Source organism: Falco peregrinus, chromosome 3, assembly GCF_023634155.1.
Source record: "Falco peregrinus isolate bFalPer1 chromosome 3, bFalPer1.pri, whole genome shotgun sequence".
NCBI lineage: Eukaryota > Metazoa > Chordata > Aves > Falconiformes > Falconidae > Falco > Falco peregrinus.
In genome coordinates this window covers 83,788,052-83,804,197 of record NC_073723.1, presented here as the reverse complement: position 1 = coordinate 83,804,197, position 16,146 = coordinate 83,788,052, and the positions used below count along the sequence as shown (strand labels likewise).

At 37.4% G+C, this 16,146-nt stretch overlaps 1 protein-coding gene across 2 annotated transcripts in view; it reads left to right on the top strand.

The window, feature by feature from the left end:
* ATPSCKMT (ATP synthase c subunit lysine N-methyltransferase) overlaps positions 1 to 15,362 on the top strand; it is a 100,836-nt gene extending 85,474 nt beyond the window's left edge. Inside the window, exons 5-6 of one of the 2 annotated variants that reach the window (XM_055798736.1) lie at positions 11,166 to 11,298; positions 14,753 to 15,330. In XM_055798736.1, the coding sequence (XP_055654711.1) occupies positions 11,166 to 11,294 (129 nt within the window). In that variant the 3' untranslated portion in view covers positions 11,295 to 11,298; positions 14,753 to 15,330. Of the gene's footprint in view, positions 1 to 11,165 lie in introns of both variants that reach the window. The other variant, XM_055798735.1, reaches the window with a different exon arrangement.
* Positions 15,363 to 16,146: the final 784 nt, after the last annotated feature.

Sequence of the window (16,146 nt, the reverse complement as noted above, 5' to 3'; positions counted from 1 at the left end):
ATTTTTAGTTTGAGGGTCTGAAAGGCTTTTTGGAGTTTTCTGTTTGTTTTTAATAGTAGAAGATTGTTTGTTTTGGTCTTGTTGCCACTTGTTTATCACTTGCTCTATGTGTTATAATTTTAATGGAGAAAAGCTTGTTTGGATACATAGGATTCCCATCCATTTAATTTAAATGCAGTGAATGTTCTCAGGCCCTCCAGAAAGTCCTTTAGAAATGGATAACTATGACATTACTGTTATTATATTTGTCAAAAAAGCAAATCTTTCCTTGCAAGTATGTGCACATGACTATTCTTTGTTTCATATCTGAAAGTGCAAGTTAAATAAGCTCAAATCTATGTTTTTTTGCATGCCCTCTTTTAAATTAGAGTAGGGGAAAAATCAATAGACTTTGCAATTCCTGAGATCTTCATTCTCTAAGTGTACTTCTACTCATCAGGAAACAATGCTTGTTGCGATCTGAGGATAAATATGTGTGCATGACTGGTGCAAGCGAACTCCTTATTAGAATATTGACAGCAAATCACTGACCTGCTGAATGATTAACAAAGGCAGTCTCAGTTTGAAGGGGTTGTGTCAAAAATGAGAGGAGTGCAACGGTAGGGGTAAGAGCATAGTCTTTTCACTAGGGACAGATGGAGAAAGTTTCTTGGCAGCCAATATAAAAATACAGTCTTTCTGCCTAAACAAAAGATATTCCTATCTAAATGCACGGTAAACAAACAGCATTTGCTCAAGACAGGTCTTTGTAGCTCCATCTCCTCTCTTTTAATTCCTTTTTGAACCCTGATTTTTGCTCTTGAACACTTGTTGTGTTTAATCAATTTTTTTATTTTACAGCTTGTCATTTTGCCCCCTTTAAAGAAATTGTACTGAATTTAGACTACAGAGTAAACAGTATGTAATCATAATGTGATTTGATTATCTGTATCACTGTATTGTAAAGCTGCTTCAAAGAATATCTCTGTCTAATGAAATTTCAGTCAAACCCCTGACTGAAGCTTACTGTTTTGCCTAAGAATATTCCTGAATCAAGTTTATATGCAAGACACAATCAGTTTTTCCTTTTAACTCTAATATATGACATAGTCTGCAAGTTGCTCTTCATATTCTCAGGTACACCTTAGCAAAACCATAAGATTTCATTTGTAGTTAACTCCCTCATCAAAATCCTTACTTGTTTTGATGGCATGGAAATCTAAAATTTTGGAGCAGCTGCTGCTTTTTGATTTCAGAGCTCACCAAACCTGCAAGCATACCTATTTCACTGAGGTTCCTGACTTGTTGATGTTTGTTACCCATCATAAACCCTTCACCATCTGAGGCAAGGATTTCTTTTTGTTGCCTTTGTATTGTGTCTGTCAGAGTGAGGTAATGTGATTGTTAATTATTGTTAATGGTGAACAACAATCATCAAATAATTTATGGTAATATCAGATTCCAGCAGCAGTGGTTGCTTATGATTAGCACTCTGGAATGTAAAATTATTACATTTCTGATCTGTGTGATCATTGCTGGTTTCTCATGCTAACCTCCAGCACAGCAATGAGGTGCTCTGTTCCTCAGCACATCTGCTTCAGCTGCATTACATGTACCACCTTTGTGCTTTGTACTTGTTGTAAGAGTAGGATTGTATAGGATGACATGACAGGTCTTTTTTGGTTTTGATATTACCTTTTCTTAAAATTTTGAATCACCTCTTGAAGCTTTTAAAGTGTTAAAGTGATTTATTCTGTTCAATTTTCTATTTATCATTTCTTGAAAATCTTGGGTACTTCTACTATAATAGTCTTTTCCCAGGTAGAAATCATCAAAACAATGTCAAAAAGTAACTACAAACAGAAACTGTGCTGAAAACTTCCAGATGAATGGATGCTACCAGATAATTCTTTGGCACAAAGCAGGTAGCCCTGCAGTAACATGTCAGATGATACGCTGCACATCTCTGATAATAGCATTTGCTCTTGCAATTACTTCTGAAAGCATTAATGTGAGGAGTGTGTTTTATATCTAGCTGCAAGTATTGTATGGTAGAAACTGAAGATGCATGAAGGGAAAAGAAGGATGTTTTGCATGTGTATTGAATTACATTCACAGAATGCATGTTAAGGTTTGCAGCAGGTCAGAAATGTTCTGGGATTTCCTTACTGCTTTGAAGGAAAAGGGCAGGAAAAGGTCAGATAGCAGTTCTAGGTGATGTGGGTATGTGGATAACCATTTCAGAACAGCAACCTCCCGACCTGTGAAATTATGGCACAAAGCATAGTGAGACACTGCACTGCATCTTGCTGCAGAATGGAGGCATGAAATGTTTCTATCATTCATGCTTGTGCAATACAAAGTGTAAAAATTGTGATCAAACAGCTAGGTTTGGAGAAAGAATAATTGTAATGTATGATGTTGACTCAGTATCATAGCCATCAAAATGAAAATGACAATCAGTAAACTATTCAAAGGAAAAAATTGTATGTACCATGTATATTATATTCACATTCAAGTGACAGATGTGACAGGTTGCAGTGCAGGGAAAAAAGATCAGCTCAGATATTTCGTATTTGTACTGACTCATAGACTGACATGTTCAGACAACTTTATATAAGGACTACATTTGTGAAAGCTGTCTGTAAACCAGGTGTCATTTCCCAAGACTAGAATAGTGTTTCCAGACCTGCAATGGATTCTTTTCCTTTCACCTTTTCCATATTTTTCCTTTGTTGACTAATGCAACGTGATATCTGCTTGGCCAGAAAAGGTCATATTGCCTCTGTTCTCAGAATCTTTTTCCACTCTTCTTGCTTATTTTGACTCAGTGTTTCTTTTGAGGTTGCTGCCACAGTGTCTGCAAAAGAGGTAGCCAAAAATTCCAGTCCTTAGGTAGTTTATGTTTTTTAAATGGGTTTTTTAGCTCAGTTATCCTCTGAGGTTAATTATTGCTGGTGCATCTCAATTTGTACATTTGCTGAAAGTAATCACGGCTGTGCTGAATTCATATAAACCAGTATCTTTATTGTGCCACTGTTTACCTTTCTTTTTTTTTTTTTTTGCATCTGAATTACGGCATTTAGCATTACATTTGAAGTCAGGCTCTGATGAAATTCATGAGTAACTATAAGAGTAAATGGCCTTTTAGAAGCATGCACTGAAAAGCAATGACTATCAGAAAACTGCTTTCATCAATTAGTGTTTGTAGATTGATGAGCAGCCTGAATAAATTCTCTCCTGCTCTCACAGCTTTTTTTTTTTCTTATTCTGATTTTTAGCTTACCTCTTTCATAATATTTAAAGAATGATAATTCTAAGCTGGAATTGAGGCTTCTTAATCTTAGACGCCTTCTATTACTTACAAATTTATAATAGCCTTAGCTTTGGTCAGTGAATAAGTTTCTGGAAGTTCTGATGTTTGTAAAGGAAAAAAAATCTCTAAACTTGTACTTGAAATCTGCTGATCTCAAATAAACTGTGTGATTATCTCCTTTGAAATTTTCTTCTGAGATCTCAAAGTTCCATTTGTGGTTTCAGAAAGGCCAAGTATATAGGGAAAAGGGACATGAGAGTAATAGGAAATATGATTTTTGCTTTTTAGGACAGTTTGTGGATTTTTTTAAGACATTTTATTTCCTGATACTCAGGTTTTGCTATTTACATTTTAAAATGTTTCATCTGTCTTAAGAGAAAAGCAGAGTTTATTTGTAAATCTTTCACAATGGCATTGAATTCTAATTATATGCTATTTATGCTTAATATAATAGGTGGACATTCTGGGGGGGAAGTCATTTTGACGGCAAGACTTCCAGCAGACTTCTACGCACTCCTGTATCAGCTTTAGAGTCCTGAAAGCAAATCAGTACGTTTCTGCCCTACTGGCAGTTTATAACAGATACCAGTTTACAGCACATAAGTGGCAGAACTTCAGAACTTACTTTCAAAAAAAAAGAAAGAAAGCAATCTGAGGCACAAAACTCTGTAAAAAAAAAGAAGAATGTGCAGTTAGGTTACTGATTTAATACTAGTACTCTAGTGTGCTGTGTTACATGAACAAATTGAGTTACAGGACTCAAATTAGTCAATAGCCAGCTTTCACAGCAACTGCTGATTTTTCTGTTTTTACAGATATATACTTTTTAAAAGGACAGAATGTCTAGAAAAATTTTCATTACCCCAAAGTTCTCTTTCTTAGAGATATACCTAATTGTCTTAAGTGTATATCCAGCTTTCCTGAGAGCTCCGGGAGAAGATAATGTAATACAGAGTTCTTCTAGGCAATGTAAGAAACAACGGTCTCAATCAGACTCTTCAGACAGTTTATCATAAGGGCACTGACTGTCAGCAGTGACAGCAGGATTTCCTGAACCAAAGCCTGTTTTAGACTTGCAGGTTGATTCTTTCTGGGCCATCTGGAAACAAACCTGAGCAATATGTCACCTTGGTGAGCCCAGATATTGCCTGGGCCCTGAGATGTCTGGGTTTGCCACAGGACTGTTGCCAGCCAACTGTTAAACAGGCACAGAGACAAAACTTTCTTCTTACCCCATGGCTGTCATCACTCTTTTCTTTTTTTTTTTGAAACTTTTGGTTTTGAATGAGTCTTGCCAAGAACTGCCAACCTTATGCCAGCACTCCCAAGATCGCTGGAGATTCATTTGCCCTCTCTCTGAAACATTGGCAATATGAAGTTGTAGGTTAGGTGCTGAGTAGTGAAAATAGCAGCCAATTGACCTGTCAGTATGAGGGTGCTTCTCCTGGCTAATTATAATTGGTGTAGATATCTGAAATGGTTCATTTTTCTCCACCTTTTTTGTTCTCTGGTCATAAGAATGTTGGGTATCAGGATTATCAAAGGTAAAAACATTTACTTTGGAAAATAAGATTCTGTTTTGGCATCTTTTGCTCAATTGAGTTCCTTACACCCAGATTTTCATCAGAGCTGTGGTGCCAATCTGGAGTAAACTTGACATAATTTCACTAAACTGGCAGAGCCACTGCTGACAAACAGACTATTAATTTGGTTTGAATTTTTCCCTTATTTGCCTCCATCCCTTGTGGCTCTTTGGAGAGAAAAGGTGACTTTTGGTTTTTTTTAAAGCAGACTGTGATTGGCAGGGTTTTACCCACAGGGATACAGATGATACTGATACCTTGCCAAAAGCAATACTTTTATGAGGCACCCAGCTTCAGAGCATTCAGGGTCTGAACACTTCCAATCTACCCCTCAAAGTGGGTTTCAATACAGCGTGCGCTCCTTTGCCAGTTGGGTAGTTATTTACGAGCATTGTTATGCTGTGCATACAGCCTGCTGTCTTGAAGTTGTTCTGAGAATTGTGCTGATGACCTACATTGGAAGGCAACATTTAATTCCAGATTTTTAAACGAGGCATGCAATTTATAAAATTTCTAAATAAAATTACATTCTGGATCAATGTGAACAAGGACATCAGTAAAGCTCCCATTTATCTCTTCCAACACGTCCAAAAATGAGTGAGAATTAAAGGTTCAAAAGCCTGAGATTTGTTATTTTCCATGCCAATTGAAGGCTGTCTTCATGTTCAGTGTACAAAAGGCCATTTGGTTGTTACTGAAATTGCTGACTAAAATACCCAGAGCTGATACATTTGTCAGAAGACTGACAAGCATCTGATTCAATAAAGGTTTCCAGCCTTTTGTTTGACATTTTGGTGCTTGGTTATCATTGTGAGGGAGATTGTTAGTGAATTATTTTCATCCTGTATCTCATGCAGATATAACTTATTTTATAGTTCTGCCATCCCTAAAACCTAAAGCAATATTTTCTTCCTTTCCCCATGCACTTAGGTGAACTTCGTTTTCAGCAATACTACTGTTTTGAGAGAAAATATTTTTAAAAATCTGTCACCATCATCACTGCAGGCAGATGAGAGCTAAATCTGTGGGTCATTTCCCAGCATTTAATTTTTTTAATACCTTCATGTGATGGCACAAGTACTTCATAATTCCCACAGAATGTCCATGACAACTAAAAAGAAGTGTAAACCTCATGCAAATAGTTTTCTCCTGTGGCAGGAAACTAATCTTTGAAGTCCAACTTGTATGGACAGATTTTAATATATTAGCTAAGTAAACTTTTGTGGAGTGGTCTAATCCTTGATACAATACAGCAAGTATGCTGGGGATTGTAACAGGCTATCTTTGTATTTTCCTTTTAAAAGATCAGGTATGGATGAAAAGTATTATTGCAAAGTGTTCTGAGCTGTGTTAAATTAAGCCAGAAACGTGGCTTCCAGTTGTTGTACTGATCTGTGCATTATTTGTTGGCCATCTTTTACTGTATGAAGAATGCAGGAAAGGTAGCATGGAAAGCATCTCTCTACAATCATGCAGCATGGACAACCTCAATAGTAGAAATCAGTATTCTGCCTCTGAGGGATACTAGTCAGTTTTGACTTTGAACTACAATCAAGTACCTTCAAGTGTGACTACAGTTGAGTGTAGTAGGAGACTTTATCTTTTGGAGAGTGAGATTAAACTTTCTAATAGACTAATAAGACATTAGGTAAAAATCATCCCGAATCTCCTTGCCCATTAGTGACGTGTTTCCATGTCCTGCTTCCCATGACCACAAAGACTAATAAGGAAACAGAAGGATGGTCATATTTCTATATATTCAACTGCTGCTACTTTTCCTCATGATCACAGCCACTTCTCAGAGAAAATAAAGGAGTCTAAATTTATGGGCTACAGGTGTCTGGAGGCTTTGGGTAAGAATGTAAACTTTTGTTTTCTTTTAGTTTGCCCAGGTAACTACCAGGACCATCTGCTTACTGTGAATAAAAGACCCATTGGTGGCATCTGCTCCTACGTTCTGAGGAACATGTCATATCAGTCCGGTCCTAGTTCCAATCAGCTTTCACAGTTAAGTGCAACACTGGGTTGCCTCTTCTAAACATGATACATCCTAGCTACATTTGCTTAATTGCATGAGGGATATGCATTCCTAGGTGGAAGATTTATTCTTTAGAATCACCAGGTTTAAGGTAAGGATTTATGGTGTTATTTTTTACATGGTAAAGGCACTCTGATGTTGTAGTATGCCTTTGTCTCCAGATACCTGTCCACTTTTGTCGCTTCATCTGTTTGCAAAACCCCTAGTTTCCAGTGCTAGCCTCCCCTCGGGTTCCATGTTAAGGAAAGCAGAAGTCAGAGATTTCCTCACTCAAGGTCTTTTTTGGCAGTATCCCCACCTGAGCCTTTGTTACCTTGCCAACATCACTGAGAGCCTCTCAGAGAGCTGTCACCCAGTTCTCCCTTTACTCCTACTGTCACCACCTCCTGGTTTACTTGTTAATTTCCTCTTCATTTGATGACAGACTAGCTCATGTAGGAAGTGTTGCTCTCCACTCTCTCTAAAGAGAAAAGAAAGGTGGTAATCCATCCTTGGCTAAAGGAGACAGAACTGTGGAATCTGTAAATTTAAGAAGGTCACTAGCTTTTTGCTGACAGCCATTCAAGACAAGACTGATCTGACACTTGCTGAACTTAACATAATTTCTCTGTCTCCAGATAAAAGTGACATATGGAGAAGTTATGAACCCCAGTGAATCAGGACCATTCCATTCAATGTTCAGGACCTATTTAATTTTGAGTTTTTTCAACATACTGTCTGTCATAGCTGCACTTTGTTTCATCTGAGGTTAGCTGTTATGGCACCTAGATTTTTGTTCAAAGAATAGGTTCTTTATTGTCTACAGAATACACTCAGTTCTTGGACACCCAACACTTCAAAGGAGGGGCTTCAAAATTTGGACACAGCCATCTAACATGTTTTACACTTGCCTGAGATAGTACTGGGTTTTGTGGCAAAGAAGGCCTTTCTGCCTTACTCTAGTTTCCTTAAACTAGCACTACAAGTTGGTTTATGAGTTGCTCCTTCCTCTATCCCCATTTTGCCTCAAGATAGAGTGGAATTTTAAGATGTTTCAGGGTTACTATGCCTTCAGATTCCAGGCTGAGTGTGGCTAAGGACCATCCATTCTTCAGGCAGGCATCATCTCTATCAAACAGAACAGCTCTCACAATAATGCATTCTTTGGATAGTTCAAGCCAGCCTCTGTAAGCAGGTGACCTTTCCAGCATCTCCTACAGTCCTGCTTTGATGTGACAGACCCCCCACAGACCTCTTGCTTGTGTGAACCGTTTCAGCAACCAGAAGGATGACACTTGTTCTGAGGAGAATGAAAACCCCACAGGAACTTGCGATTTCAGAGCCTGTAGAACATTTTGGATCTACTTCTGATGTTGTCATGTTTAATGGTGACAATGCTGTTATGTTTTGTGCTAAGAAAGTAGAACAAGATCTCTGCTCTTCTTCAGGTGCAGGAGAACACTCTTTGGTGAAATAGGAAGTTCACCCAAATTAGTTACCTGGGACAGGGAACCCTTCTGTGATAAATACCAAGAAAATAGGTTAGGGTTTCAAATTCTTAATTCACACCGTGTCAAAAGTACTTCTCACCCGTATTTCTGACACCAAGCCTGTTTCTTTCCTCCTCCTTTGCCTGTCCAGAAGTAACCTTAGAGCCTTCCCCCCAGTCTGGATCTATTCACTCAACTTCAGGTGAAGTATCCTTCTGCAAGCACCTTTACCTCATGACAGGAATGTTGACTATCTCTCATCAGTAGCACACCCCTGCTGTTCCTAGGCAAGTGGAGTTTACTGGCAAAATACAAAGTCTCATATTCCTCTGAATTTATTTTCTCAATTCAAGAATGAGTATCTTCTAGAGAAAATATTTGCTATCACTGAAGGAGTCATCTTTCTGCTTGGCCAGAGTTTCTCTGGCTTTCCTTTTAAACCATCACCCTCCAGGGTGTGTGTAATCTTTGCGTTCTCTCACCAAGTACTCCTGAACTCCTGTGAACTTCGGGTAATATGTTTACATTCTGGAAGGATCTCAAAGGAAATTGAGGACTCTCTATTTTTTTCTTTTTTGAAGGCCAGATTTTTGAATCTTGATGGTTCGTTCATGGCTGCATTGCATATCTGAGAGGGTAAATTCTGGTAGCTGGTATTTTGGCTTGCAAAAGGGGAGGATGTTACCTGTATACTTCTGCCACCCCTAAAAACCTTATTTCAGAGTTAATGCGTTCCTATATACCTCAGCAAATTTCTTGCCTAAGTAGTTCCCAAGTGTCACCTCAAGACAATTTTCTTGGCTAAATTCAATTCCTGTAAGACTGAAGCCACACCTCATACCTTTGGTTTTAAGAGAACTCCTATGCTTAACAACACTCGCTCTTTCAGCTATTGGAAGATCTATTCGATCTAATTGCTGCAAGTCCAAAGGAAAATCCATTTTCACATAGTCAAACCATTTCCTACCTTGAAAATACAGTCCATTAGAGCTCAAGCTATGTGTTGGACCTCACTAAAAAAATGTTTTCTATTCCAGCACCTGCTTAGTACAGCTTTGAAGCTGAATCCCCATCTTTGAAGTTTTGCATTACTGCAGAGATATTCACTGTGGCCATGCCTTGGTAGGATGATCCTTCAGTTACTGCCTAAATGAAGGATGTCGGGACCCTGATAACTGAGCCTGGAGTTCTTCTGAAGTAACATTTCTGTGGAAGTAGATGTGGGCAGTCCCTGGAGGAAAGATGCAAGTTACATCCTAGTAACTGCAGTTTGCACATAAACAGAACATGTATGTGTAAATGTTTTGAATAACTCTAGTTACTGGTAAATGACTTATTTTTTCAAATATGGACAGTATCAAGGAATTTGAACAACATAATGTGTGTATGCCTAGAGAGTGTTGCAAAAATTCCTAGGGCTACAGCTTCTGGATGCTGCTCAGGAGAGACATTTTGCATGTGCTTTGTGCTTTGTGATATTCAGTCACAACTGCAGGAGTGAGGAGAAGGCAGATATATTCCTCTGGCATTTTCTAATGGAGTTCTGCTTATAGTTTCTTGAGTCACAGGGGTCTTTTGTATTTTTAAAAGAGTGAGAGAAGTACTTATCCCCCTTTCTGTCTCCACTCCTGATGGGCAGTTTCCCTGTAGTACTTTCTCCCTGGATGGGTGCCTTGGCTGCTCTCTGCATTTCTTCAGTCGCCCCAGAAAGGGGCCAGGTCTGATGAGGCAGTGTGATTTCAAAAATCAAAGTTCCACTAGTAGCAACTGGAAAGTTTAAAAAAAGTTTCAGAGAAAGTCTGAAAATTTCGAAGTTGTTTCAAGGTTAGTTAATAATATAATTTGTACCTCAGAAAACTGTATTATAAAAGTTAAATGAATACGAGTTTTATTTTGCTATAATTTGCAAAGGTCTCTGGTTTCCAGGGCTCTATGACATGTTTTTTATTCCTAATCATTGTCATGCAGTATCAAAATGTCTTACAATTTTTATGACTACATATACACATTTAGAAAAATGTCTAGAGGCTATAATTTGTGGGAGAGTTAAAACATATTGTATTGCAGCCTTACTTTAGTCATCCTCTTGCTGACCAGACTACAAAATTAAAGTTGGAATAAGAATTAATTTTGATTTAAATCTTTATGTTGACCTTTGAGTCCACTTGAGTCAGAGATGGATGAAACTTTCAGTGTGTGTTTTGAACTATGAGTGTGTGGGAAAATGTGTCTGGGAAGCTGTCAGAGAGGACCTTGCTACCCAGTCAGTTTTCCCAGGAGCTGTAACAAGTCCCAGCAAACAGGAAATAGTGGGAGAAAATGAAGATTTGAATAAAACCAATGTCTTTAATATGAACATTTCCTGCTTCAGGAAATGTTGGAAGATATAGACTTGTCTTATTTTGAACATACCATAGACTGGTAGCTGTCAAGAATCCCCTTAAGACAGCACTGATAAGGGTAAGTATAGTTAACCTAGATCTTGTTGAGACTGTAACGTGAGAGACGATCTGTAGGAAATGCTATTTACTGAACTTGAAACAGTAGTCTGGTTTTGCGATGGAGTTCATTTTATACACTCAGTCCTTAAGGGGTCACTTAGCTTTGTCTACTACCTCTATTTGCTGTTGTTATAGACACCGCTGACTTTTACTTATAGCGTGTCTGAATGAAAACCTATTAAAAAAAAAAAAAGCTTGAAGCAGGCACTTCTTATATTTATGCCCATCTGTTCAGCTGACCTGATGTCCTTTAAGAAGTGTGATTTCACTGTGTTTCAGACATATTTCCTAGCCAAGACTGACTTCAGAGAAGTCTGCAAAACACAAGCAACAGAAGCTTCCAGAAAAACCTTCTGTGTGAAAACAGCACCAGCCTGGGACCATGACACAACGAATTGTGTCTGTTAGTGGGGTATGACTGTGCCAAAAAATATTGTCTTTTTAATGTCTTCTTTCTATGGTCTTACCTCTGAGCTTGGGATGGAGTTATTGATGAGCCCAAGATAGAACAATGCTGTCCTCCTTTGTAGACACTGGAAGTTTTGCTAATGGCTATTCCTGTTCTTGGAGTTCAGAATGTAGTTTTTCTGTACGTTTTGTCCTACTGAGAAGAAAATAGTTTCTCTTTCCTCTTTCTTGTTCTTGGTAGGGAAAGGGTTGCTTTTGTCTTGGAAATGGTTAGCATCTACCCTCAAGCATCTAAGCCTCAACCCAGTTTCCTTTTCCATCACCTCTGAGATGGGGTTTTTGTGCCTGTGGAAGATGATGGAGCTACCTTCAGCTCAAATATTAATTTTTTGTTGTTTTTTCTTTTGTTTTCCGACATAACCCCTTCTCAGGATGTGTGTTGGAGCTTTTCTTATGGCAAAGAACTTCGCCTCTTGTGACATCTGACTCTTTGTAGCTGATACAGTGGCAAGTGGTCTTTCTTGTCTGGAATTAACCTGGATTCTAGCTCCCTATAAATTCTCTACTCAGAACTTGGTTGTGTCTGCCACTCATTTAGTCTCTTTTTTCTTTGTGTTTATGTTAACAATTAGGAAATGAAAAAAAAAACCAAACTCCAAACCGGTTGGCTTGAATCCAATCCTCATATTTCAAGGAATAATCTGCAAAATTTCAGGTTTGGCTTTTCCAGAACTCTGGAAGCAGTTAGAAGATTTTGGGGATTTGGATCTGATATATAAATTTATTGATACTAAATTGTCTATCAAAAAGTCTAACCCTGAGGTTGCATCTTCTCTCTGATGAAGAAATGCACCAGAAATAGGAACACTGTGATAATATTGTACAATGCTTGGTCTTGTCTTCTCACTGCAATTTCAGTCTGCTGACCCAAATGCTAAGCAACCCACTAAATGATGTCAGTCACAATACTGCCATCCTGCAATAAGACAAAATTAATTTCTTTCATTTGCTCTGCTATATGTCGAATGGTTGACACCAGTTATTTTTCTTTCTTTCTCCATCATTTTCTGGCTTTCTCTGGTGTTACAAAAGACAAATTTGCATAGTTAGTGGACAACAACAGATTTGTGAATCTGCCCATGCTTCACATTATTAGCAAGAAATTTCGTTTTGCACGTATTCTAGAATGTCTTGGCCAGAAAACAATGTTTTGTTGGAATTGTATGTGAATGAATAATAGCTGAGACATATGCGCTTACATTGACTGTTTCTTAGCCCTGTCTCTGATTGTACTTCTGGTAGTAACACTACTCCTGCTGCTATTCTGTTCTGCTAGTTGAACAATTCTCATAGGGTTAGGTCTTGCCATTGTTTCACCTTTACTTAGTTTTACTTGAGAAAAAATATTGTTGTGCCTTTTGAGTACAAAACATGAATGACAGGATTCGAACTTAAAAAAATATGTTTTGAGTCGGTGTGTGGACTACTATGTGAGGATAGTAACATAATTTTTTTTATTTAGGTATACTTTTTAAAACTTCTGTTTATATAAATATTAAAGGAATACTTTCACTGTAATAATCAAACTTGAAAGACATGATATGCTAATTTTATTGATGTAGTAATTTAAAAAGTAACTTCAGTATCATGCTTGAAACTTTCTGTATCCCTGTTATGCTAATCAAGGATGTTAGTGCACCTCATTTGGAGAGTGTGAGCTTCTCACCAATTGGTTTTTGTGGTATAAGCCTGCACTAATTTATTAAGCAAATGCATTGTAACCTCTCTGAAGGTTTTGTTGGTAGGCCGTTTGTGCTTCATGTCTTTTGGTGTCTTTGTAAAATTAGTGGATCACATGTATTTTCTATGGAAAACACTACTTTATATTGTGGTTTCACATACTTTTCTACAGATGTATATCTGTATCCCTTATCCTTGTAAAATCTAGCATTTCTGGTTTGAGATTGTGACTTTTACCAGACTACTGTAAGATATGAAATCATGTCATAAGCAATCACTTAAGGATATAAAATAGTTGATATTAACATTATGAGTTTCATTTGGAAAACAGTCATATTCTCCATTTTTATAACTACAGCTTTATGGGCAAGACGATTCCAGGTGAGATTTTGTGTAGTGACATAGTGTGAGTACAAGATTCCTCATTTAGACATTTCACATCCTGTCTAGATAGGCATAACGTAAAGTTAAATACCTGAGTGTTAATATTCTGTGTGCCTCCACATAACTGTGGACACCTGTAACATATGAGCGCCAAAGCAAAGCTTAAAAAATATCTCCAGTTCTTTTTATCCCTCATTAAAAAGGCTGGAAGCCAATGTTCTCTCTCTTTTTGCAAAATACATACTGTGCAAGTGAATTTATATTCTGGGCAAGAAATACCTCTTACCACATGAACTTCCAGAATAACAGCCTCAGCAAAATGGATATAGAATATTTATTTCCCTATAATAGTAATAACATTTATAAAGTTTATAAATACTTAAAATCTTTAACATGCTGAAGATAGTTCTTGATATATCCTTTAGGAAATCCATACAAAATACTTGTTTCTGTCTGCCAAGTCGTAGCAAAGGTGCACACTTTTTTCTCTCCCTCACTGTAGCTGGTATTTGGCAGTCGGAAATTTTTTTGGTAACAGTATGAAAAAAACTGTTATGCACATCTTAAGCTAGTGCAATGGCATCCTGAATTTGGGGTTTATTCACATGTGTTAATTAGAAAAGCCAAATTCAGTGCATTTATTCGGGAGTTGCTGACAAGAAGACGTGGCACCAACCGACAAGTTTAATGTTGGAAAGACAAATGGATGCACTGGGCTTATGGTTATATGGTTACACACATGTGGTACAGGAAAACCTGGGTTCTGTTTTTTTCTCCAATCAGTATAAGGTTTTTAAAGAGTAGCGAACTGAATTGATCCATAAGCATAATCAGCAACACTCATTAGTGACTGCTAACTGACCTGAATTGTAACTGTTAGAGGCATATGCATAGAGGTTCAGATGTCTGCAGAGCTCACCGGTGACAAAAGGATCTAAGATATTTTCAGTGCCCAGGAGAGCACTGAGGCATCTAGTTCCCCTCCAGATATCTAGGCTGGAAATTCCTGTGGAAATGTTACCCACTGATTTTGGTGAGACTTTTCATGCACTGAAGGGACTGTGCTAACGAAGTGGAAAGGAGAAATAAAATATCCATAACAGTGTGTTCCTCGACTGCCTTCTGCTTAATGCAAACAATTAAGCAGCTTTAATTTTCAATAACTGTTGTGATCTGTCTGTGTCTCACTTGCATGTATTAGGGATGTTAGTCTGGATGGTTCTGATAACATAATATCTAGTTTAAACGTTTACTTGAACTTCAAGTCAAATGTTAATTGGTGTTTGAATACTTTAGGTTTAATTATTTGGTCTGCCACACCTCTTTCAAAACAGGTGCTGCACTAAGGAATGCAACTCTTTCCTGTTGCTCAACTAGGCACAAGAGATGCTTGGATTTTTAAAGGAAAGCCTTTATTTGATGGAATTCTGTCTCCCTTTGCAAGCCCGAATTTTATGCTTCTTAAAGAGCATGAAAACTAGACAAAAGTTTGAGGTTTGTGGGGTTTGAGTTTTATTTTTGTTTTTTATTTTTTTATAATGTAATACAAAAGGATAAATGCATAATGCTCGGAAGGGAGCATTGTACATATAATGCAACTCAAATGGTGCTGACATTCAGCATTAGTTCATAGTTTCAGTACTGAATCTTCTGAGTTCTAGAAATACATATGCGTGCATTTAGTGGCATGCCTATGCAGGAAAACTTGCAGAACTAGGTTCTCTGACATTACAAGAATCTCAAGACATGAGTCAGATAAAATTGTACATTTCCAGACAATGTTAATGAAAATGTTAAATAATTCACACATATCATTGCATAGAATACTTAGAATAGGTTTTGTGAAATTTATTTTCAGTTTTGTAATATACCCACTCCTATTTTTGAAAATTGTAATTTAAAATGTATAATTCAGTAATGCTTATAGGAGTTATTACCCTGAATTAATACTTTGGCATTTTAGAATGTTCTTTGTAAAACTTTAATGCCTTTGTTTTTATTAAAGTAATTTCAGAAGAAAATTTGTCTTGTTCTTTGAGAGATCTTCATATCTTCTAACTCAAAGAAGTAAATGAATGATGCAAAAAGTTGTGATATTTTACTTTTTCCTGTGAAAAATTATATGATTATTTAAGTTGTTGTATGACAATGCCCTACCAGTTTGAAAAGTCTTAGCACTTTTACAACAGGGTTTGTTGTATGAATCTGGGGTGGTAGGGGATGACTACCAGTATGTACTGCATTTATTACTGTAAATTTAATTTCTACTTGACAGCTCTTAGAACTTAACTCTCATTTACCCTAATAGAAGTAAGGAGTCACTTTACTGACAGTGGTATGAAGATGTCTTCAGTTTAATTGCTGAAATGTTTTTAAGCTGATGTTGGAGGAAAGCCATCCCAGTTAAATCAGCACAGCTCTTGGTTATAAACAAAAGCCCAGTTTTAAGTATGGGCAGAAATGGAACCGACTCCTGCTGATTGTATTTAAACTACTGAAAACCCCTGTGCAAAGCATTATTGCAGTTTTGACTGGCTCATTTTAAATTTCAGTGGACTATAGATTTGAAATAGAATTAATTAAAACAAAAAGGCCAACTAATTAAAGCATCAAAGGCCAACCACTTCCTGGGTTGTAGCACAAATACAGCCAGCAGCTCCAGGGAAGTGATCTTTTCCCCTCTGTGGCACTTGTGAGACTGCATCTGGAATATGGTGTCCAGTTTTTG